This window comes from Vanellus vanellus (genome assembly GCF_965231255.1).
Source record: "Vanellus vanellus genome assembly, chromosome: 1".
NCBI lineage: Eukaryota > Metazoa > Chordata > Aves > Charadriiformes > Charadriidae > Vanellus > Vanellus vanellus.
The window spans coordinates 96105742-96132410 of NC_138905.1; the positions used below are offsets into that span (position 1 = coordinate 96105742).

The following is a 26669-nucleotide window of genomic DNA, read 5'->3' on the forward strand; positions in this document are numbered from 1 at the left end:
TCTTGACTTTTTTTTTTTAATATTCTTTTGCCTTCTCTGGAATGAGGTACCTGTGTGTTTTGTAGAGGAAAATTAATGGTTAAATTAACCTTGAGGCATCTTTCCCCTCAGAAGACAGGTCACACCATTCCACTCAGTGGCATTATCGATTCCAGCAGGCATTTTTTGGTCTGTACTTTTCACTGCATTTTGGTGTGCATACTGTACTGGAACTCTTAAGAAACAAGCCACAGAGCATAAGGTGAAATGAAGATTTATTTGTTGAAAAATAAATATAAAAAATCAACAATCTATCATTTAAGTCTCCTGCATTAGATTAATGCCTCCCACATACTAAACAACTGGCATCCATGATGGCCATCACTGGGCTTCAGCTTCTAATTAGAAACAGAAACTATTATACATCCATTTTTCTAAACTACTCCCCTCTGTCTTTCCCTCCCTTCGCTGTACTAGTTTAACATCCAGCAGAGCAGGAACTAAATACTACCTTTGGAGGATTAAAGTACTGCAGGGTTCCTATGGGCTGACCACTTAATTTTAGAAATGCAAAGTGCAGTCTGCAACAGACAAAAGAATCCATGGCCTGGACCCTCCTCCCCTGGAATCCCAAATGGAGAGAAGGGGTGAAAATCTGTAGTGAGCTACTTTGGTGACCTCAGCTCAGTCATCTTCAGTCTGTCAGGACAACTTCTAAGCACCTTGTTTTAGTACGATGTTTTAGTACGATGTTTTAGGGGTCTCCAGTGTGTTCCACTCAGAAGCGATACAAATGGGACTGTGAATTTTTGGGGATTTCGATGAAGAAAGTACACAATCAGTTCTCAGCTAGATAATAGTTAAAGCAGTCAATACTCAATCTCTGTGTTGGTAGAAAACAGGCACTTGTAAGTATCCATATTATACATATGCACCAGTATTCTGCAAGTATAGAAAACCAGCTAGGAACAGCCCTGAAATAGCTCCAGAATTTCAGCCTGCCATTCTTTTTAAAGAAATGGCGGAAAACACAGCAATGCCTGTTGTTTCGGGCAGTGTTATTACCACTGTAGCCGGGGAGCCTGGCTAAAGCTGCTCTCAATAGTTCCAGAATAAGTTACCTTATGTATACTAATAAGAATTAGTATACATTAGTTCCCTCATCATTTTAAATTTGCAATTAAATCCTAGTAATTCAGGTCACAACTTCTAATCTCCATTCCAACAAACTTGTCTCTAACATGACCAACAGGGATTTTACGTAATCAGAATTAAGATGCAAGACCACTATGTGTAGAAGCAACTTCCCAAAGTCTCTAGGATACACCCAGTCTTCAGTACTAGCTTCCTACATTATTTCAACAATCTTTTTTTTTTTTTTTAAAGCAGTAATACTTGTTTCACTTCAGCTTTGATCCCTACTAAAGAAAGCTTTTCTCAAAGTTCACATGCACACTACATCAGCCATTTAAAAAAAGAAAATCCCTTTCACCAAAGGGATCCAAATTAATAGGGTGTCACTACTCTGATTCCCAGCTTTCCTAGCTGGATTTCCTTTCCCCTGTAATCTTCAGCTCTTGAGATCATACCTCTGTGACTGAGGGAAGCCAGAGATAAAATTTGCTAATTCCATGTCTCCTTGTTTTTTCTTAAAAGTTGATGTGAGAGAAGATGACAGGGAGTCAGTCATCGTTAGCTCTTCCTAGATTCAGAGCAACCTCAAATAAGCACAGAGAGCACCACTGCAGAGAACACTTCATCAAATCCTGTTGTTATACATGTCAGAGAGAGATACTTGAAGGTAATATTTATTTTTTCAGTTTACAGGTGATACGTCATTTACAAAAAAAAATTACAGACAATGCATCCTTTCAGTGCAGTTTCAAACGAGTTCAAGAACAGGCAAAAGTCTGTGATGATTTGGAATGCTAGTATTCAACAGCACATGCTTTTTTCCCTTAATTGATTGGGTGGGTTAAGGAAGGGGGTACAGGTAGGGTGAAGAGGAAAAAATGCCAATGTAAATAAGGCCATGCGAATAAAAACTCCTCAGGAGAACAGGCCGCATCAGTCAGTCTGGCATATTTTTGTTCTCAGGTAATTGATGCAGAGATTGGAAGTTCCACATGACATTTGACACTTGTTACGTGCAGTGCCCTTAGAAGCTGCCACTACCTTCCAACACCTTCAATTCTACACCAACACTATGATTTCAGATCACCTACTGAGCTAGCTAAAATACAATTATTAGATCTTTATGTCTACTCTCCACCATTTGAATTCTCAACTGTAGTTGCTGGGAGAAAGGAAGGTCAAGTTGAAAACAGAAGCTGCTGCTATATGGTGGCACGACTAGACAACAAGACAGTTTGACCACAGCACAGTTAATTTCTTTAAGAGATGAAATACATTAGACAATTCAGCACAAGCAAATCTATGATTTCAGAATGGAAAGAAGACCAGATTAGTGTATGGTAAATTAAGCTACATCAATTAAGTATTTGCATGAGGTTTATCCAGCCACACCAATCCAGGCAGAGGCAAGATGGACTGACTAAAGAAAGCCCTCTGTGAAGTTCCTAGCTAGAGGAAGACCATTTATATTAGTATTTAATAACTTCCCAATCTGCTATTTGCAGAGCAATTGCTTCCTTCCTACAGTATTGTAATCTTGGACAAGACATGGTCTAAAGAACAAGGAAACCAGTACAGATTCTAAATCCATTGCTTGAAGTTTTAGCCTATGCTTTGTTCCTTCTCTCACTTAATTCTGCAAAGGGCTATTACAAGGAACAGATCAGAACACAGCAGCCTCTAGAGACTGAGGAGAATTTAGACAGTCTATTAGCTGTTACATTTAAGCAAGAGCATCAGAGATTACAAAGATTATATGCAAGCATGACCTTACCTTGGCAGCTCTACTCCCAGCAGTGCTTTCTGTTCTTGAAAGTCCCTCTGAACCCTTCAGAACAATTTCCTGTGACATTCAAGTAAGGACTGCCGCACAGGAACACAGCCTTTCTTCCAGTAAAGCCTACGCTGAAGCAGTGTTAGCCAACCTCTTTCCCCAAACAACCTTTGTACTAGCTCTCCTATACAGTACACTAGGGCTTTCTGGGGTGAGGAGAAGGACTATCAAATTAATTCCCTAATAGCTGCCACGGGACTATTTCTAAGTGAGTTATGCAGAGGGTGGGAGGGGCTTTAAGGGAAGATTGTGCATGCTTGCATATATTTACAGGGATTCTCTCCACATCTACTGACTTAAAAAACCCCTCTATTATTAAACAGTTTGAAAATTAATTTTTTCCTTTTTGCAAAATTAAAATCAACCCTCAAGGATTAATTGCATATAAAAAAGAAACCTATTTTACAGCACTGACTAGTATTACCTTTAAAATCATCAGGAAAAAAAACCCACATGCTGTAATATTGTTTGATAAAGCAAAAATCGCCCACAACATAATCACCCCAAATGAACCAATGTGAAGTTTTTATTTGCATGGCCAAAAATATCTTCCTTTTGTTCCCCTGCAACTTTTATTTCCCTTAACACACTTCAAGGTTTTTGCTGCAGAAGGAACAAGATGCAACACTGCATACTTCCTTGAACAACCACTCCCACAACACCTAAACATTTAACAGATGTAGCAAATGACAACACCATGAACGGGAAAAAACTAAGTTCCACCATTCAACATGGTCTGCAACAGCGTCTTTAGGGCTGGCTGAAGTGGGCAACTTCACTTTAGAAGGTCATTTCCTCCTCATTTCTTTACAGTGTTGGTGGTTTCAATCCATACTTCTTTGCAACTTCTGTCTGGGCATAGGCAGCATCACACAGCGAGTAGAGGTGGGCCATCTCCATTTCGGATTTGGCCAGGTTGATAGCTTTGTTGAACATTTCAATGGCTTTATCCAGATTACCTCTGAAATAAACCAAAATGAAGTCCAATTAAGACTGGCAAAGCAATCTCTTCATCTCTACAGCATCTTTTTTCCTTCAGGACTTACGGTCTCCACTACTAACAGCTTAAAAGGACTCTGGGAGGAACCACCACGAGAACTTGTGATGATGATGAGCAAACTGAGAGGAGCTGTTACCAAGCCTAAGCAACTAGGACAGCTGTTTTACAGCCTTCCTCTTGAGAGTCCCCATGGGTGGTCATGGGGGTAAAGTGTTCTCCACAGGACACCAAGTTTACTACAAAGATAATGCTGGGACAACTGAATGAACTCTCATCTCTCTTGAAAAGAGTTTGTATACTTAAGACTAAAACTAGCAAAGACAAGAGCTCACATTATGTAAATAGGAAATGCTTGTAAAATTTCTTACGGCAACCGTTTAACTGTCTTTTTGATGGGCTAGACATGTAAAAAAAGACCCAACTATATTCTCAGCTACACCCCAAGCTTTTTCCCAATTGTAATACAATGCATGGTTACAGAATAGTGCATTAGTCTTTCCTCTTTACCCTGTGAGCTTGCAAACTGCAATCATGTTGGCATTAAACCCAAATGGTCAGGCTTCAGAGTATAGCTCAGGATCATCAGTACAAAAGGTCCAGTAAGATATGTTTACTGACTACATGAAAAACACGGGAAGCCTAGTAATAATTAAGGAAGTCACTTTAAATGGAGAAGGAATGTATTTAAACATGCACAGACTCATCTGCATGCTGTCCAGAAAGTATGAAATTGGTGAACGTGGGAACTCATCACATCATAAAGCAAAATTATGCCACAGAGAAAGGAAGGCCTTCTCTAAGAATTACAGAACAGAAATCGGGACTTCAGGTAACAGCACAAGGGAGACAATCTTACGAAAAGCTTAAGATCCATGGGGAAATCTAAAGGACTACTTTAATTTCAAAAGTAACTAAGAACTCTTAACACTGCAGTTGAATATTACCTTTGCACTTCAATCGTTCCCATGGTTTCATATGCAAAATCACATTTGTTATCAATTTCAATGGCCTTGCTTATGAGTTCTAACCCTTTTTCTAAATCTTGCTTCCACTGGAGCTGAAGTAAACTGGAAGAGAAAGAGAAAATTTAGAACAAATTTCACATACTCCTCCCATAACTAAGATCATTTAAGCAAAAAAAAAGATCCCAAATGTTTGTAATTTCTAATGCAAGGATGACAGTAACTTCACTGCTTTTAAAAAAAACGTGTATGTGAAAGTCACTTTCAATAAGCCATGTTTTCAGTTTAATGAGTCTAAAGATAAATTCCTCTCAAGACAACATGATACAAGTTGTTTTACTAAAGAGAAAACTTCAGCACCAAGCTTAAATTAAATGGGGCTAAAGTAAGAGTCATATACTTCAGGTAGATACTCAATTAGGAATGAACACTAATAAAACTTTACTGAAACTTATTTACAGTTTAGTCAAGAGAAACTATAGAAACACATATAACAGCACTAAGCTGTTTTCACATAGTTATTTCTGCTGGCTAAGCTTCTAAACACAAACATTCAATTAGGGTTGATTAATCTAAACATGCCAACTGCTCTTGACCAAAAAGATCGTAAACTCAATACATACCCTTTATGAACATATGTAGTGGCATTGTCTGGCTCAAGGTCAATGCATTTATCATACATTTCATCAGCCTTGCCAAACTGCTGTTGATCAGTTAGTGCCTGCATCAAAACAGAAACCTATACATCAATATGCAACCAAAACATGTACTCTGCACTAGGCTAATTCTAATTAAAACTATATTGACTACATGAGATTGGATATAGCTGTCTTATCGTAAATCAGGCCAGGCACACCAGTTACCAGAGTTAAGTTTCAGAATTGATGCTTTTTAGAAGAAAGCTGCTAGGCTTTAAGTACAAAAATTACTGATCACAGTATCATCTATAATGGGAGATCCACAAGCAACATAATAAGCGTACTGCAAGTAACTCTGTACCTGCAAGTCTCAACTTCTTTCTTTTTCAAATGTACTTCTTTCAAAAAGAAATGCATCCATACTGCCTAACTACTTAAAATCGGAACATCTTATGCTTCGCACTAGAACCAGCAGCACATTTCCTTAGAGAAGAAATTACAGTCTCTGTTACAAGTATACTCTGAACATCTGTACTAAATTCTGCTCAACTAGAGTATGTCATTTGTAGCAGAACGAAACCGTGACCCTAGTTCCACACATTTAACTCCCAAATTACCCAGAGAATCCCTGATGTCCATCAAGTGAGATGCCACACACATGCAGGAATTCAAGGGGAAGTGTATGCCATACCTCTGTCTCCTAATAACCACCCCTGACTCTCATCACTTATATTCTGATTCACCAATTCCCCTCTACTTCCTCTACACAGAACACACATACCCATAAATTCAGGTAGCTTACTGAATACAGCACATGTTATCTCAGAACTTATTCTCAAAGCTCTTCATATATTATTTGAAGAAATGTATGCTAACCAAGATAAAAGGTGCAACAAAATGCAGCATTTTCTTTAAGAGAGAGAAAAATGTACCTGAGCATAGAGTGCATAGCCTTCAGCACACTTTGGAAATTTTTTTATGACATCTTCAAAGCCTTTCATGGCCACTTGCACAGGCAAAGGATTATTTCCTGTATAAGCTTGGCGGTACTACTCAAGAAAGAAAAAGAAAAAAAAAAAAAGAGAAAAGGAAAAAAGTGAAACACCACCACAAAAAAAGCGCCTCATCAGGTCTCTACCTGCTTCCCCAAGAGACGCATGCATCATCACAATTACCACTTCCACAAGATGACATGCCTGTCTATCCTACTAAATCTGTTTTGAGGAACCTACCATGTGTCCAAGTCTCTGGTAGAGTGGACTTGGAGAGAAGAAAGGGTGAAGAAGGAAGCCATAAGGCCTGATAGTTGCCAATAACCTCCCTCTATTTCAAAAGCCTAGAAATTCCAAGCCTAGATTTCCTCCTTGTTCACACCATGTAGATCTGTCCTCAGAAGATTCCTGCACGCAGAGGCATTGTACTAGCTTGAAATAGTTTTTTTCCAATTTATTGAAGATGATAATTTTCAGCAACATTAAAGGTTTATTTAAATAATTTTTTGTGATAAAATTAGAGCAACGATTTTTGTTCCCCTACCACAAAACAGCAAAGATGACCTACTGTATGAATAACAAACATTGCAAAATGAAAGCGGCAAACCCTTACTCCAACTAAAGAAACTGTTACAAACTTTACCTTATTATTAAAAGATACTGAGATGTTTGTTGCCCTACTTTGCCATTAAATTGGAATAAAACAGAGAAACACAGTATGTTTTCCAGAACTCTTTAAAAAGAAAAAGCACCCAGATAAACAGCAGCACGTTACCTACCAGGGCGAAACATTTCTGTGCTTGAGCCAAAGCAGAATCGGGTCGCAATCGGATACATTCATCAAAGTCTTCCACAGCCTCTTCAATTTGGTCAAGCAGGATTTTCAGCTAGCCAGAATGAAAGAAAATCCTATTTCTGTATTTAATGTGTGCTACAGACACTTAAGTGATAATTCAGTTAGCATCAGTTACTCATATTGCCTCCGGTTCAGTTTCAAAACTGCCTAGAAACCTATAAAACTGGTAACTAAAAAGCACTGCCACAAAATAACAGAGCCACCAGTGAAACTTTGGCCTTGTGCACAAAAAGGCAATGTCCATATGTAAGGGACTGAGGATGCTTGCATTTTAGACTGTTACCTTTACTGCTTTAACATTATGTCGAGTATCCAAAACTATGCTGTACTTTCTCAAGTCGCTTTGCCTTGCTGTAGTTAATGCCTGTGGACTATTTGGATATCAAAACATTTTGGCTCTCCCAGCTTGCATTTCAACGTTTTGGGTTTTTTTGACATTCTTATTCCTCCACAAGAATGGAGTTCACTTCATCATCCTCTTACTTTACTGTGAAGCTACTGTAAAACATTCGTTTTCAATCTGCAGAAAACTTTGATTGCCTTCAACATGTAATGCCATTCTTATTTCTGAGCACTAAAGAGATCTAATGAATTCCTGGAGAGAGGGCACTTGATCCGTGGAATTCTTCCTTATGGATACGACTTAGCTTATCTGCACATGGTAGTGTTTCCTTTTTCTTCCAGCATCTTTTATATTACAGTTCTGTGGAAGCAGGCCCTTCTAGGCCTAGAAATTAGTCACAGACACGGCAGCGTCACAAGCCAGAGAAGGATGAGCTGAAGAGATGCAAGTCTAGGCCGCAGTGCTGCAGATGCTGACTTATCAGCAACGCACCTCACATCCGCTGTAACAAAGTTTCTTTCTATGCAGATGCTGCTCTGCCCTATCAGGCCGCTTCACAGAGCGGCTTGTATCTGCTGTAAATGTATATAAGCCCTAGTACTTTTAAGTCAGAGTTCATATTGATAGAGGGCTGAGCCTCTGTCGCTTTGTGTTCTTTCCCACAGCTACAGAAATAAACTCCTTCTGCCTGACCTGAACCTGCAAATTAGACTGCGTGTTTATTCTGCAACAGTTCCAAATTAGGAGTTCATGTTTTTCTGCCACAAACAGTACAAAGTGTGTCTGATAATGTACTGATCTTTATTTTTCTTTTAGTATATACTGAAATATCCAAGTATTGGAACAAGATCTCTAATGTTTCTTACTTGTCCTCGATGGTGGTAAACATCTGCATTCTGAGGGTCAATATCAGCAGCCATGTTAAAGTCCTGAGTAGACAGCACAGGTTGCTGCTGCTGCATATACATACTTCCTCGTTTGATCAAAGCATTAGCTCGGAGCTGTAAAAAAAGTTCAAAGAAGCATTAGCCACTCCAATATTCCTCCAGATTTAAGGCTTTGTTACAATTAGAGTAAATTTTTCATTTGACTAGTTTCTCCCACTGACAGATTTCATTCATTCTAAGCAGGAATAAATTTCATATTCACTCTAAATGAATGAACTCCCTTGCTTAATTTCAAATATGTCAGCCTATGCTTCCATCTCAGTGAATTTTCAACCCCCCAAAAAACCTTTACAAGACAGGTTCCCTATGCTTACAAATAGATCAGTATTTTTTGAAGTAGGTCAATATGCAAATACAACTAATGTTTTTTCTGTTATTTATGAACTGATTTTTCAGACTGGAAAGCTTCCAATTCATTTAGCTTCCTCTGTACTTTCGTTTGTACTACTTAGCACAGCTGCCTCAAAAAAAACCCAACCCCTTGAAAAACAATTCGTCAGGAATAAAAAGACAAAATGGTAAACAAACCAAACACTCCCATTAAAGTATGTGAAAACTTGGAAAAACAAGCTCTTGAACTATATTGCGAGTTTATCATCTAACTTCTACGTTTTCTCAACCCAAACGACAATCCTGCTGTGACAGATTCTTACCTTCACATTTGCATCTTCCATGCTGATGACCTGATCTAGGTCTGGTTTGGCAGCATTTGCATTGCCAATAAGTAAGTAGAAAGTAGCTCGCAGAAGCAAAGCTTCTGCCATGTATTTTCCCTTTGCTTCAATTTCTTTTGTGCTTTCACTGATAATTTTGTCATAGTTCTCTTCTTCCATATATTGTTTTGCTCTCAAATAGCCAGAGCTGTAAATGATGTAAGAACAGTTGTATATATACATGCATTTACTGAACACTGAAACTTCAATTCAGACTTTTCATTAAATCATAACAAGTACTAACTTTTGCTATACTCAGTTATAACACCAGCATTGTAAGTTACAAACATTCCCAGATCACAGACTGAAAACAATTTAGACAAAAAAATGCCCAAATTACATTGGAAATAAAGAAGAAAAATGTTTTAAAGCTCTTAACTTCAGCTTCATTTGTCCCTTGAAATTTTTTTTGCACATTAAGAACAGTGATGATCTCTGCCTTAAAACAAGAGGTCTGGTATGGAATTCCAGGTCAGAAAAGTAAAACATTAAACCTAGCAATGTGCAGTTTATACATGGAAGAAAGGATTTCACAGCAAAAAATACAATAAGCACTGCCTTGTCCTCAGCTAAGTGTCCTGGATTCAGCAAATCTGCCTGTAGATCAGGACATTCTATCTTAAAAAAAAAGTTCGCAACGCTGTATGCAATGGTTGCCATACTGACAGCAGTGATAACTTCCAAAAATAAACTGGAAAACAGCACAGTAAGTTAAAGCACTATCGATGTGGTGCTCAAACTCAACTCAAAAAAGCTAAGCTTTTCTTTGTCAGAACAAGCCTCATTTATGTGCAATTTGGTTCCAGAAAGATCAAACACCTTTTGGCCTCAGTTGCTGTAAATTCATTGTTTTATTAAGAGACCCTTTTCCTAGCTTTTCTTCTCCCTTCCAATCCAAAGACTAACTTGGCTCTCTTTCTTGGAAACTCTCCTTCAGTATAAAACATTCCTTTCTCCAGAAGCATCATTCAGCACTATCCAGTCCTCCAATCTCCTAAGCTTTACTATGGTACTGTAGTAAATATTCAGCAGATCTTCCCAATATTAGTGTCCTTCCTCTGTTTAGTGGATCAAAGCCACCTCCAGTTTGGAACTGGCTAGTCAGCTTTCATAAAAGTTTCATTTTTAATACTGTTCTCATTTCTTAGGCTCACTTTATTACCACAGGATTTGCCAGGTACTACAAAAAACAACAGCAAGTTACACTGAGTAGAATGTCAAAAATCACTGAAAACTTAATTCCGATACCAAACAATTCCCAACTGTACTGTACTCACTTTTCTTTTACTTCAGAAGCCTCTCCCTCCTTATCCTTATCTTCATCTGATTTCTCACCCTTAAGCAAAGGTTGGGAGATTATATCATCTGTGAAAGAACTGAAGTAGGATTTAATGAACTGTGGTGAGGGCATCAAAGGCTCACGATTCTGAAATGGAGAAATGTAACTTCAAGTCATTAGATGGTAAGATCAGATGGTAAATATGGAAATGGATAAACAAATGTGATTATAAAAAAATTCATTCATGAAAGAACCAATGTATGACTTTCCACTGTCTCATTTGATAGTCTGATATTTTTGATTTGACAGTTTGACATTTAGGGATTATTTAAGCTTCAGATCACAACACGATACCCATCACCAGTAGAAATAAAGTGAAGATATTCAAATGAGGGGGGTGACAGTATCTTTCTGCGTGTGTGGCTAGAAATGAGGATTCTTAAGATATTATAAGACATTGGCATACATGTTCTAAAGCAGTATGTGTCTGCATGAATTGGGTGAAAAATGCAGGCTGGCACTTTAAGCTTAAATTCTGAATGGCAATTTGCCCTTTTGTCTAACTTGTCCAAGAGAAGCTACTGTCTATCGTTACAATGAAGACTAATGAGGCAATGTCCTAATTCCACATGGAGCTTAGCCCAGATACCACACATTTTACTTGAAGTCCCAGAACTAACACCTCTCAGGTACAAAATCTGAAAAATATTTCTTGCTCAAAATGAACACTGCACAAAAGAATTACAGTTCAATGTTTCCTGCAAGAAAAGTCTGAATGCACGCTTCTGAGTGTCTTAAGTTATACCATAATACTGCCTATTTGAAGCACACCTATTTTATGATGCTACCACCACCACACTAATAGCACAATTCATTTTTGCTACCTCGACACCACAGCTTTATGTAAGTTTCTATAGGAAAGAAATTCAGCATCTCAAAACCAACAGGAATTTCAGTACTTCAACCATCATCATAAAAAACAAGCAAGAATATTTTAATAACAAGTGAGAATGTTTTAATGCCCGTAGCAACTTTTTTGTAAACCTACAGCCACTTAAAATGACTGCTCCTGGCTACCCCTATACTTCCACAGTTCTCTTTTCTGCAGTTTCAAAACATTAACGCAAAGACATCCGAGTGCCAAAACAGAAAAGTACAAGTATGAGCACCTTTTCACAGAAATGGAACAGAAACAGCCTGCAACTGAATGCCACAAATAATCTGTGGTAGTTGGGAGATGAAGGCATATTCTTCATGGCAGAATCAGGAAATCTGACCACTAATAAAAAGATGTGACTTTGCACTGCATCATTTTTTCTTACGCAATGCTTTATTGCTTTTCGTATTTTTCAAAAAAAAAAAAAAAACCCAAAACAACAAAAAAACAACCAACCAAACAAAAAACACCACACAAACAAATCCCCAACCTTTAAACAGTATTATTTTACTCCCTTCTAAAACTTAGGAATTCTGCCGTCAACTTAATCTTTCCTACATGAAATTTCTACTTATAAAACCAAGAATAACTTGGGGGGAAAGTCCTCAATCATCATTCATTCATTATGTATGGAACCGACATTTTTACACGTTTTCAGTTATTATTTATAAACCTTCTTATCTCAACACACATACCTAACTCAACCATCTGATGCGCAACTGAACATTTTGCTACTGCCGTTCCAACATATCCTGTTTCCATGACGTTGCAAGTCTAGAAAAGCCCCATGTAGGGCAGCACACCAATTTAGGGTGTCTCCTGAATATCACAATGAATTTGATTATTAAAGGGAAACAATCATTAGAAATAGACCTCTCTTCCCTTTTTCAAAAACTGGATAGTTCCCAAAGGAAAACAACATCAGTACAACAGTAGCTTTGTACAAAACTGTTCATGTCAATTCTTACACTACAGCAGATGAAGACAGTGACTAGCATACAACAATTGACAGAATACCAACAATCAACATTTCAACAACTAGTCAGGTGAAATCAGAATTTGTCAGCAATATCACAAGTCCTACCTTGTATTTCTCTTTGGCCTTTTCTTTTCCAAGAAGTTTAAGAACTTTATCAGCTAATAACATACTTTGCTGGTTTTGGAAGGCTTCTAAAATGCAGACTGCAGTGACATCTAGGAAACAACATACAAAAGTGACATTAAAGACGAATTCTGATAGTCACTGGAGTATGCTAAAACGTGCCACTGTTACAATGAGTCACTGCCCATCTAATACGTCCTGTTTGAAGGTAAAAGCCTCTGTTTCCAGTTTTCTGTATTTATCATGTTTTCCAAAATGCAAACTTGTATCCAAAATTATCTCCTTGTGATAAAAGGACTTTGTGACAGTGAATAAAAGAAATTACATTTATTTTCATCTAGAGACAAACACACTTAAATGAACAGTGAAAATGTATACCTCTAGCAGGGACTTTCACAATTTCGAAACCTTGAGGATAGCAATTATGTTCATATTATGTGTGTGTTAAAAGTGCTAACACAGCTTCTCTTCTGGGACTGGTCCTAATTTTCTACTTTGAAAATTTGCATTCAGTCCCATCACATCTTGCTTCTTATTCAGTTTAAGAAACCTCCCCATATTCTCAAATTTTTTCTGCTCACTTCTGTGACTTTGGAATGGAGCAAGTTTAAGAGAAATACCTTGCTGGCCTATTTAAAGTGCTAGCCCATATCACATCACTTTCATTCACACATAGAAGCCTTCGCAAATGTTAACACATTACTGCCTGAATCATGCTTTGCAGTGTGAAATGCGCTCTTATGGTACATTAATATTATTTCTCTGGATCCTGCAGTTAATGTAATACTACCCCTGATTTTTCCTGTTTAGTTTTCACTTAAACATCAGTGAAGATGAACAGAGCTTGGACTTGAAATTCTAACAGTGTATTGTTTGAATACACTTGAAAAAGCAAATATACTTACCCGGGAGTTTTAGTATAGTTGTTGTAATTCTACACTGCTATAGGTACTATTATGCCATCATTTATACAGCAGCTCCCCACAACTCTGGCTAGCATGGTCAAGAGGAACATCGGAGTCACCAGGAAAACACACTACGCCCAGAAAGAGCCTGAAAGATAGCATGCAGTAATACCGTGCTATACGGCCTTCGCAGACATGCTTTGCCTGAAGTGGGCAGCTGTAAATTAGTGTGCGGACTTGGGTGAACCAGCAACGTTTTCCCAAATAATACTGCCAGGCACCACTGGAGGGTGTTCTTGCTGGCGGAGGGGTGTTTTTTGGTATTGCTATCCTCCACTACGTGGACATACCCTACTTCCTGGAATTTTACTGGCCATATGTGGTTGGCGGGTAAAAGCAGTATTGTATTAGAAAACCAGTATAGTTCAGAAAAAGCAAGTAATTTTAGATCTGAAAAAACTGCAAGCTAAAAATCAAGCACAAATCAAGGTTGAAATTGCTACAACCATCACTGCTGCTAACATTAAAAAGGAGTTACATTTAAAAGCTATCCTTATACAGCAGGACCATGACCCTTCTTGGGGCTTTTATTATCTGTCAGTTTATCGCAACTACATGAGGTTTAGATTTTATTACAGCACTCTGGAAGTGCAGCTGTTAGTCAATTAGTGATTGCAAAGGACTACAATAAATGACCTAAGTAGTCCTTTTGTAGTCACTGTGGTCTTACAGGGCAGAAAGGCATTCTGCCAGCAGATAAATAAATAGGTAGATAAATAAAATTTCCACATCTTATTTACCTTCTAACTTAGCAGACCTAATTCTTAGCTGTTACACATAATGAAACTAGTTTAACAGTTAGATTTGCCAGTCAGACCCTTGCCTTATTTTCTGTTCTTCTTTGATAATGAGAACAGCTGAAAATTTCATTTGCCTTTTAACCTTACATCAGCAGGAATGATTTCACTTGATGAAATTTAAATAGGTCCTTTCAAGCAGTTTCCCTTAGTTCAAAAGGGCTCTCAGAGAACACACCTGATCTGTAGTTCTCCTTAATTTTCATGGCTTCTCAGTCACATCTTCCTCACAGTTCAAAATGTATTCTATTAGGAATAGTATTTGGAAGGATTTGACAACAGTAGTTTCTGCTGAATACACAGTGTTAATATTTCAAAAAAAAGGTTAAATCCGTTCCAGTTTTCATAACAGTTATACATCAGAACGAAATGCTACTGAAGCTGTTTTCCCTTTCATATCTGCCAAAGGCATTTAAATAACCAATACTCTTGTTTCTGACCGTGTATCTCCACCTGCAAAAACACCTTGGTTTCTATAGTAGTACCATTTCTCTAAAACAAACAGGGAAGAAAGTGTGTTCACTATATGTAAGTAGAATGACTGTTGTCTGGGTTATCCACTCAGCATGTTAGATTAATTCTATTCTATAGTTTAGGGAGTTTCCTGGAAAAAGAACACCTTGAGTGGCTACAGTAACATTAATTTCTCAGCAGCTATTTCAAATATAAACAGATGACAGCTTGAGAAATGGTAAAAAGTTTCTTCTTACAAGAGAAGAAAATGTATTTGCAGTAGCTATGAATGGGTTTAAATAAATAATTCTGTATTACTGTAGTTACAGAAGTAAAACCAAAACAATCCCAGAAGTTATCATCTCCAGAGCGCCTGAGCTAATTCCACTTTTAGTACATGCATCAAGAGACACTCACCTTCTAAACATTCCTTCTTATTGTCTAGCTTCTCATGAGCCTTTGCACGTCTGAAGAGAGCTTTTACATACTTAGGATTAAGCTCAACAGCCTTTGTGCAGTCTTGTGCCACTTCTGTCCATTTTTGCTGTGGGTAGAAAAACACCACAATGAGAGAGGCCCTACTCAGCTGCATTATATTAGCTTTCCACGACCAACTCCAGGGTCATGCCCACCTAACAGTAGCTGCAGTTCCCAGGGCTCTGGTTCTACCTGCTTGCTTCTATTTCTGCAAGTTTCTCAGTAAGAAACTGCCAGGCACCACTGGAAGCCACCTGCACCAGAAGAGCCACAAAACAGAAAAGGAATTCCTACAGAAAAATGAAACCAGACAGTTGTACAAAGCATATGGGAGAAGAAAATGAGTTGATGTGAAATGATTGCAGGAGATAACAGTGGGACTGAAAGACTGGTACAAAACAAATAGAAAAAAAAAGATGAAAACATAATGAAAACCAACAAACAAATTTAACAAATTGCTAAAACACTTTTAAAAATAAAATTGTTATTTCAATTTACTGCACTGTGTTACTACAAAGGGATAATAAATGAATATGTAGGAATAGAGCTGGTCAAGAGTATTAAGAACTTAAAATACATTTATCTGCAAAATTGATTATCAAAACAGGCTTTTCAATAACTGATAAAGAGGAATACATACCTTTGGGATTCATTACGGCATGGATTAGTGTTATAAGTAGTATTCAATTAGACAAGAACTGTTTTATCTCTCCTCTAAATTTCAAGACTAGATTCCCCTAATCGCACAGTCTCTCACTTGATACTTCAGTCTGTACAAAGCCAATTTTTTCACTCCTTTATACAGCTCACCAACTTGACCTCATAAGCAAATTGACTGATACCATAATAAACAATACCGGTTGACTTCCAAAATATCAAGTCTACTCAGCTATCAAGTAAATGTTACTTCCACATGTGCAAAATTTAGGCTTTAGTAGGATTTCTGTGATTTTTGTTTAATTTTTGAAGTAGCATAATTCCAAAATACTTGGCCTTTCACCTAACAGTTAAAGAAACACTCTAGTAGACAGAGACAAAATTAACTTATATACAAGAGAACCGTTCCCGAGGATAAGAAATTAGAACCTTGTCTTACAAGAAAGGGACATGTAAGAATCACATAAGATAGACTGGGAATAGTTAACAGAAAATAATTTTATTTATATGTGCAGAAGTATGATGAGCTAGTGAAAAACAGCTGCAAGCAGCATCTTGTTGTGCAGGCAGCAGATATCACCACCTGGGATCTTTCAGTGGACAAGTAACAAAATACACAATTTACTTTTTAGAGTAAACACATAATTATCTTTAATTTCTTACCAGTTGTTCATAGGCAGCTGCTCTATTTTGATAGAAGGTAGAAAGATCAAGGTTTTTCTCAGGAGGGCACAGGCTAATAGCCTCAGTGTAACACTGAATAGCTTGCTCGTATTTTCCTGCTTTAAAATATTTGTTTCCTTTGTTCTTGGCTGCTTGTGCTCTGTCAAGGGGGCTCTGAAAAAGAAAGCGATAGGTCAGTCCAAATAAGAAAAGCATCACCACATGCAAGCTATGCACTTAAGGGCTGATATTCAAAGATATAAAATTGATCTGAGTGGTAAACTCTAGCTTAGACTTGTGAAAATCTCCCTCCTTCCACCTCCTGGAAAAACACAACAGATATTCTTTTGCAAGTATATCAGATAGGATACAAACTTTTCAAAAGATTCACTAAAATGGTTTAAACAATGCAGTGATTTCTCTTTGGAAAGCTAAACAGGTTTTGATCTTACGTGACTGGTGATCAGAAGAACCAATGAGATGTTATTTCTCCAAAGACCAAATATGTAAAGATAACAAAGCCGTCTAAGCAATTAAAATAGGAAAAGTTTCTTACTGAAATACATATAGCCTATAAGACCAGAACTGACAGCATATTATGAATTAAATATGGAAAACACTTTGTGGAAAGACCTAATGAGCAAGACAAATAAAACCTGTAGGGAAAAGAAAGATGTTTTGCCTTCCATACACTAGACAAATTAACTAACTTTACCGCTAACTCCTCTACAGCTTCACACAACCTGCTTCATCCAACCGCTATTACAAAATGCTGGACCATCATGGTCTGTCATTCTTAGTAGAGGATGGAAAACTTTGCCAACTGGCTTGTGACCTTGCTAAATGAATCTTTATGTTCTGCACTGTCTGTTGACCGTCTGAATTTCTGCAGAAACCAACATTGCTTCCTGTAACCCCTAGATTTACAGATCAGTTATCAAATGGTGTGGTTTATAAGGAACCAGATGTAAAAAGCCTCTCTGTATCAAAAGGGTATGACTCACATTCAAGAAATACAGAGCTGCAAAAGATGCCAGCATTCACCTTCTGGATTTCTGCTCCTCTTGCAGACTAGCTTCAGGGATCAGCATTTTGGGGCAGTTCAGACTAACCTACCAGGCTGAAATGAACAGAGGTATGAGCACACATGCCATCCTACCAACCTCTCTGAGGAGGGAAAGAGTACAAACTGGGGGCAGCAATACCTTAAACAATAGCTGCAGCATTTACCACATCTCACCTATTGAATCACACACACTGAAAAGATCATGTAGGATTTGCTGGTAACTGTCAATGCTGCTCTTTGACCATACTTCTGCCTCCTCTCCCCACCCTATGCACTGCCAGCGTCAAACACCACACAGATTGCTATAAGACAAACTTCAAAGCATCTCTACATTTCATCAGACTGCTTCCCTTGATGTCTGCTCATTTCATGCCAGTCTGGTCATTTTTAGAATCTAAATGGTTTTTAAAACTGAAAACCTGAAGGGAATCCAGGAGTTGCTGTACAACTCCTCTTTTCAGACCTGGTTTCCGATCATACCACGAGAGAATCAGATAATGGGTGCCAGCCTTAGTTCCTACATAAAAATGGGCATCCAAATAGAATAGAAATATCCTACAGGCACTCTCCTGATGAGAGACTTACCAGTGCAACCATATAAGGGAGAGAATTTCTTATATATCCCTACTGCCAGAAAAGCTCTTCTCTCACCGGCCACCAATCACTGGGCTTACAGGAAATCAATCTGCACCATCTCCATTGTTCACAGAACAAGACAATCTGCAGGGCTTTTACATTTTTGTTCTTTAATGATTTAAATTCAAATTGATAAGATTCTTAACTTCACCCCTTTACATACAGTGTCTGCAACTCTATGGATACACAAACCAGAATTAGAGTGCAAATGTTTTTACTGAGAGCCAAGTAACTGTGTATTTGATAAGTCATTTCTTTAAAACTCAAAGTCTGAAAAGGTTACATTTACTTCAAGTATGTCCTAAATTTAGTTCCCAATACAACAACTCTTCTTTTTTAACTAAGGGAAGGGTTATGCACATGCAGCAAACAAACTTAAATGCATGAAAGTCAGCTTGAATTTTTCCTCCTGCATTTCTACAGCAAACAACACTAGAAAGGTCTTTGTGAAATAATCTACAAAATTCCAGTTTACTTGGTACCAAAAAGAAAAACACAAGATGTGGGCCATGTTGTAACATTCAGACCTGTGTTCCCAGTCTGAAAATTATTTAAAACTGCAGAAATTAAGCCTACACTACAGCTAGATTACTACTTTATGATCACTGCCAATTCCTTTAGCCCAGGGATCCATCACCCCAATATGCGCCTCAGGCTGACTAGCCCATCTGCTCCATCCTTTGTACTTTGACAGTCCCGCACCGAAGTCCCTGCATAAAGACACGTGCTACGGATAAGGACTGTAATGGCTGCCCCAGTGTCAGGTGTGGGACAGGAACTGTAACTGGAAGTCATCTGTAGTTCTGGATCTGTCACTGGTCCTCTGCTGGTTCTTGGGAAGCATGAAGTCTCCAGACAAGCCTAAGTGCATGCAACAGGGACCAACAGCTTTAGAAAGTATGGGCATGATGCCACAGGAAAACCCCTTAAAATTATTAACTGTATTATCACAGTAAGCTTTGAATAACAGTAGCAGGGCCACAGACCACACAAGCAATTATACAGAAATGAATCATCAAATAGATGCTAACTCCATGGTTACCCTCTGCCCCATGCATCGCATAGTGCAAGAAATTTGGGGGTAGGGAGTTAGGAGTTAGAGCACAAGATGCTATCATGTAGCAAAGGCAGCAATAATGTGCATGGCAAGAAAGACATCAACTTTTTGTTTGTTTATGCTGCCTTAAACTAGACTCCTAGCTCTTATATGGTTTATCTCTGCAACCTTAGTCACACTGTTCTGCTATAGTCCTCAGTATGCATGCCATACACCATTGAATTGAATGGCCAACATTTTAAACATGAAGGCTGATACAGCTCTGTATCATCGGTAAGCCATTCTGATAAGGACTTACATGAAAAAATAAAGTCACTTAGCATCTCATACCCATGGAAAATGAATCCCACACTGACTGTACAGAAACTGTGCATTAAACATAAAATACTGAATCTATGTCTTGAAGCCCAAATGCTTATAAAGCACAATGTCAAGTTTCAAACTCAAACCTTTTTCTAAATAGTGATCCTGATGAGATTTATTTCCTTAGCAATCATGAAACTCTACTACCATGGAAAGCATAGCAGAACATACTGGGTTAATTTTCAGCTTTGGTATGTAACTAGCCAGCTGATGGAAAAAAACCAAACAAAACCAAAAACAGAGTTTTTATTTTAATTTTGTGGAATTTTTAAGAATATTCATAACCTTTTTGTGTCTGTTTTTTTTCTTCAAAAAGTGCTTGATAAATTCTGTTTAAATTACATATTCAACTTAAATAACTGCAGTATAACCTGATGAAGCCAAACCCATAAAAAGCTAAATTTCATGAGTCTCTTCTTTAGTTTTGGTATGCTTTTGTTGTTTGTTGTTGGTTTTTGTTATTAGGGGGGTGGAGGGGAGTGTTTTGGGTTGTTGTTTTTTTTTTTTAAAAGCTGTTAAAGAACTCATGTCGCTTTATATGCTGCAATGCCTTTTTATAACAGCACAAATAAGAATACAGAAATTAATTCTTAACATAAGATCAGTTTTTGAAAGCTTGTCAAGCCTTAGATTTAACCATGATGAAATGTTAAAGCTGCTGCTTCTCAGTCCTCAATTGCTACATTGAAGATGGACACAAATACAAAACTTATTATGCAAACAAACCTCATGTACAAGTAACCAAAAAACTTCACAACTTCTTCCATTTTCTTGCAAATGTAATAATTCTAGACATTATTTTCCAATTTCACAGCTTCTCCTCACCTGACCCACCGCCATTCTATGTGGTGCACTGGACATTTTTTGTCCCTAAGGTGAAGGTCCACATAGAGCAAGAAAAACTGTTTGTCATCTTCTACTCAAAGAATCTGTGCAATAAGCAAACCAGCTCAATAAAATGAATGGATGTTCATAATCAATTACCTGCCAAGGTAGTATAAACAAATAGCTTAGAAGTTATCTGCAGTTACATAAAAATAACATCTCAGTACTTAGGACTGCTTTCAGCAACTGTTCACTAGCGCTAACAGAGTTTAAGCCAAAGGACATTTGTGTATTTGAGAAGCACTCAGTTATCTAGGTAACTAAACAAGTAGATTGCTAACTGTCTAAAGACTAGACAGCACTGACAAAAATTTCTTAACTGTTACTTTAACCTTGGCAAATGTGCTTTCCTCACAAAACATTCAGAAACTTCATGCAAACAAAAGCAACTTAACAGCAACAGACTGCCAGCTGTGACAATAATAAAGCTTGGTAACCCCCAACAATGCCAATATGGTTGAACTAGCAGTTCAGAAGTTGATATATTTGAGGGAGATTGCAGAACAAGAAATTTGCTGCCAGCCAATGACAACAGTGATTCACAATAGAGGCACGAGCAGCGAGTTTCAGCATTTTCTTTTGGTTGAAAAGGATTTGCGTGAGCCCTTGTCTGACAGATGACATGGAGAGGGACTACTGTTTCAGCCATCTTAATTCATCAACTTCCAAAAAAAGCCCTGGTCTAGACCTCTTTCTTCTCCAAGGAAGAGGATCCTCTTGATGAGGCACCAAAGAGAGTGTTGTTTTTGAATACTTGCTGCTACTGAATACCTATCTTCCTTCTTCTTTTTGACTAATGTTCATCCCAAGTCTTATCTCAGACCTATACTGAAAGGTATTAACCAAGTATATATGGTTTTAAGCTTCTCCCTAGCACTAAAACAACTATGAGGAAAAAGTATGTCCATGTGAGCTTAAGACTTAAAATAAGAGCGCAAACAAGGAGGTATCATAGTTAGAAATAATTAAGCTCAAATTTACAGTAATTTGCCAACGTTTTCCATCAGTTACCTTTCTTTCAAATGAGTTTGCCATTCATACCTACCACAAACAAGCAAGCTGCACATGAGCTGCTGAGAGTCTAACAATTGTTCTACTGCTATTATACACATGTTTCTACACCTGTCTACTACAGCTGGCATGAAACACAGAAGACTTACAGTAGGTTGATAATGAGATTTATTAGGCAACAGATGCACAGTACAACAGAAATGATGTTTTACATACTTTGCTTAGATAAATTCAGAAAAAGCATCAATATAAATATATCTAGACAAAGGGGATTAATTTGTTCATATAGTGATTTAATGTCACAGCAGTGAGATAGGCAACATTCAACAATTGCTATTAAAATAAATACTGGAAAGAAGTCGTAACAGTTGGATGTTGATCCCAATATGTGACACCACACAAGCCAAGGAGTTTGGCCACGTTCACCCACCACTGCACTTAAGTGACTGTATCCAGCTCAGAAGAAAACATGCAAAGACACTGAACTGCTGTGGACCCAAATGGGTTTGTCTGCAACACACATTGCCACACAGCTGACTGAACAATTCAAGAACCTCTGTTCAATATTTCCTCGCATACCAAAACCATGGGGTTTGCCTACAAGCTGGCTGAAAGAGGTAAGGGGTGAGATTTGGACTATCACAGACTTGTGAAAGGAAGTGATTTTAACTTAAGGAGAAAAAAATACTGAAGCAACCAACACATTACCTCACTGACTAACCAGTGCTTGCCTCTGTCAGACAAGGAGAATATAAACTTGCTAAGAAGTTATCATGGAATAAGTAAAAAAAAAAAATTATTCAACTGGGTATCAATTAATGCAAAAAATGCAAAGCAGTTTACTTCTCCAACATGTTTAAGTTATAAGACATTCACTACAAACTAAGAGAGCACATAAAAAGCAACTGCTGTTACTGAGTAACTAAAACATATTCCAACTAAATTATAAGAAATAATGACAACTTCTGTAATTAACAGATGCAATTTGACTTCTTGGCCTTTGAGTCATCCATAGATGTGGTTTTATCATTGGCACTTAACTGGTCTAAGTACACCAGCTTACCGTACTGTTGGGAAGCTGTGTTTACAGAAGGAATCTCAGAAGTAGTTCAGCTTTTCCCAGTATAGCACCTATACTAAGGGCTTCTGCCAACAGAACGTCAATCACAGATCACACACTTGGCCAGCGCATCTATGCCAGGAGAACCCTTTAGTGCAGACACAGCCTGGGGAAAAAGTGCGAGGCCTCTGCAGCAGGTAAAAGAAACGCTTGAACTGCATGCAGAACAGTAAGAAATCTGAATAAGGAACAAAGAAGATTTTAGACCTTAGATATTTTCAAAGAACAAAAAAATTCAAAGTCATGTCTTCAGAAGCAGTGAACAGAGCATCAAAGGGATACAAAAGCTGATTTAATGAAATGCACAAATAAGTCTGAGTCCCAAGTTACAATTATGAGTAAAAGAATGTTACCTCACACACACACAGAACTGTTGGTAGCCCATTCACTATTGACCTATGTGTTTTCTAAAGACTTCTCTCTTGTCTTTAAACTGTGAAATGAATTATTAGCTCTTACTCCCTGTACACATTTGTATTTAAAATCTGACTGAGTTTAAAGAAATACCTCATTGCATTAGAAAGGCAGATCAATGCAATGCAGGTAGTTAACACATAAAACATCTGCGATGGCTACATTTTCAATAATATCCATAACTAATACAATACATATGAAAACATGAAATCTATGTGGCATCAACTCTATGGATATGAGGAACAGGAAGACAATCCTCCTGACACACATAAAGCAGTCAACGGAACCTGCAGCCACATTTTGACCAGCTGGACAATTGCCTCATAATCAGGCAAATCTGATACCATCTTCTATAGTTTTCCTAAGTAACATCCCTCATTACAGTAAGCAATGACATTCTTTAAGGAACTCTAGACCATACCACTCAATTGTATACTTATTCTTAGATGCATAGAGTCTTCCAGTAATTTGATTTGTGGAGCACTCCAAAAGAGTTAGACACACAATATTTTACATCAAGTGCCATATAAGTGTTTTAAATGTTTTAAGAGTTTGCTTCAAGTACAACTACAGAATGACTACAAACCACTCAACGGTATATACTGCAATCCAGAAACACAATCAAGAAATCCAGAGTTAACATACTAACAGCAAAGTCACTGTAGCTACACAAAGGTCATAAGCAGCCTGCAAACCAGAGCTCACACGTAGCAAGCACACTGCCATAAATACACCAGATGCTGTTTGCAGCCACAAGCCAAAGTTACCACAGTAAACAAAATCTGAATTTGTCCTCTGTACACTACTTGCTCAGTACTGTTGCCTGTGAAGGAACAAATCAATGCATTTAAGTAACTGCCTCCAGGTCCAGTATAGGTTTTGCAGCTTGCTTAGCTTCCAGGAATGCCTGAGGGTACCTATGATTCACCAGCTATGGAAGTTGCCACCCTCCTCACCACTCCCATGTGTTCCTGCCACTGCCCGCCCACTCACGTAACACTAATCTTCATCACTGAAATGCTCAAGGTTAAAACTGACCTTTTCCAATCTCCCGAAGTTGGTTTTTTTCCTCTCCTGATCATTTCAGACAGGAAGTTTAAACCGTGGTCTGACAGTTCAGAGCACTTCAGCTAGTACACAAGAATAGAAGAAAACGCAAGAATACCTTAATGGGATCTTCTTATCAAAGCCAATCAGTTTACCAAATTCACTGCTTTAAACATGCTTCTCAACTGTAACCTCACCTCACCAATACAACATGACCGTCATGACACATCTGTGACTGCAGATGTGTAGAACATGCATCTGAGAGGCATTTTTCCACATACAGATATATCAGAGAATCACGGATCTCATCTGGACTTTGATTTTCCATGGTGTCCTTCAAATTTTGCATAGACCATTTTATCAGAAAATTCTGAGAATGCTAACTTGCAACAGGATAAATGTAAGTTTTGAAAGCATAGCTATTGAGGCAAACTCTACTCTGAAGTCTCAGTCGCTTGAACTGTATGGCTTTTGTATTTTCATGGAAAATATTTCATTTTTAAAAGATTTTAATTGTGTTTTCTTTCCACTCTGCTGTATCCAGCATCTCAGGCTAAAGGTGCAACAGATCATAGATTGCTTTTTCAGAACACCATTTCTGGAAGCAACTTACTCACAGCTACTCCACACCTCGGAAGCAGAAGTACATTCACCCGACGGCAGCGCGCTGACAGACCCATACTCACTTGCCTGATGCCTACTTCATGCCAAGACACGTTCCACAACCCACTCTTCCAAATACCCGCACTGGAACAAACACACGCACTCCCAACAGACCACTACCAACCGCAGCACGACGAGGAGCAAGCCGTGAACGTCTAAACGGCTGCCCGGTGACCTGAGCGCCGCGGTTACACGGGCCCCGCGAACTCCCTCCCAGCTGCTTTACGCCGCGCACGACGAGGAGGCCGCCCCAGCCAGCGCACCGGCTGCAGCGTGGCTCCCACCCCTCACACGCGCCCTCCGCCGCCGGGACCGCGGCTTTGACCTCCCCTCAGTCCCCTCCCTCCCCGCAGCGGCGGGGACTAACGGCCACCACCGCCGCAGCGCGCGGCAGCCGTTAGTCCCCGCCGCTGCATGAGGGGTGGTCTGCGCCAACCGCCGCCAGGCGCGTGCTCACCATCTCCTCGTGGCCGGGCCCATCGGGCTGCCCGCCGCCGCAGGGCCCGGGGCTCGCCCGCCCCTCGGGGGTCTTCCGCTCATTCGCGCCCTTGCCGCCGCCGCGGCGGGCCGCCCGCCGCCCCCACAGGTAGAGCGCGCCGGCGCCCAGCAGAATCGGCGCCCCCAGCACCAACGCCAGCTGCCAGCGGGAGAGCCCCGCACCGCCGCTGCCACCGCCGCCGCCCGCCGCCTCCACGGGCTTCGAGGCGGCCATGACGCGCTCACACCGCCGCCCGCGGGAGGGGAGGGGAGGGAAGGGGTCACCGGACACGCAGGGAACGCCGGGAGGGCAAGGGTCGCGCAAGCACTTCCGTCCGCCGCACCGCCCGGCGCCACCTGCTGGAGCGGAGGTGTAACGGCAGGGCGTCCCCCAGCGGCCACCCAGTGCCAGGGTGCCCCGCGGCAGTGGCGGGGGGAGGGGTCCAAGGAACAGGGTCGCTGCGGCTGTAGGTGGGTTGTCAGCCCGGGCAGGCCTGAAAAGTCTGAGTGTGCCTTTAGGTCCGGATTTATTTTGTGCAGAAGGAGTTTCTGGACGGTCGACGTGTAGGGCTGATACGAAGGTTCTAGGGCTTCATACTGGAACATTTTGCTTGCCCAGAGTTGCCCGGGGAAGTTGCGGCTGCCCCATCCCTGGAGGTGTTCAAGGCCAGGCTGGATGGGGCTTTGAGCAACCTGGTCTAGTGGGAGGTGTTCCTGCCCATGGCAGGGGGTTGGAACTAGATGATCTTTAAGGTCTTTTCCAACTCTAACCATTCTATGATTCTGTGATTTTGAGAAAAATCATCCTTCTTATAAATGCCATTTTTCATCTTTGTTAGCTATCAATTGAATCTGTCATAAAAATAATTTAATATGCAATACTGGAATTTTATATATGTTGTATATACATATGCATTATATGTATGTGTGTCTGTGCCTACTTAGCATCCTTACCTGTAGGCAGAGGAAGCTTGTGCTTCTATCTCCACTAAATTCTCTGCAGCACTCAGCAGAGGCTGAAGAGGAGTCACCTTTGATACTTTTTGATACTCAGAAAGTATCTAGAAATAGCTAGAAATTTCATTGTAGGCAGAAGGGAAATGGAAGGAATGTGTGTGAAGACACATCTTTAATTGAAGAAAAAAGGACTGAAAATAAACCCAATAGTAAGAATGCAAAGCAAATACTTCAGGAGCCCAATT

At 39.3% G+C, this 26669-nt stretch overlaps 1 protein-coding gene across 1 annotated transcript; it reads right to left on the reverse strand.

Annotated features, from left to right (window-relative positions):
* Positions 1-1771: 1771 nt before the first annotated feature.
* Positions 1772-25702, reverse strand: TOMM70 (translocase of outer mitochondrial membrane 70; the record flags this gene model as incomplete). Its single annotated transcript, XM_082490325.1, has 12 exons — positions 1772-3908; positions 4892-5014; positions 5533-5630; positions 6480-6596; positions 7319-7426; positions 8605-8739; positions 9339-9546; positions 10676-10824; positions 12699-12808; positions 15349-15475; positions 16729-16902; positions 25448-25702. The coding sequence occupies 12 exons, from the start codon at positions 25700-25702 to the stop codon at positions 3755-3757; spliced, it is 1758 nt and encodes a 585-aa protein (XP_082346451.1). The 3' UTR covers positions 1772-3754.
* Between the last annotated feature and the right edge of the window lie 967 nt (positions 25703-26669).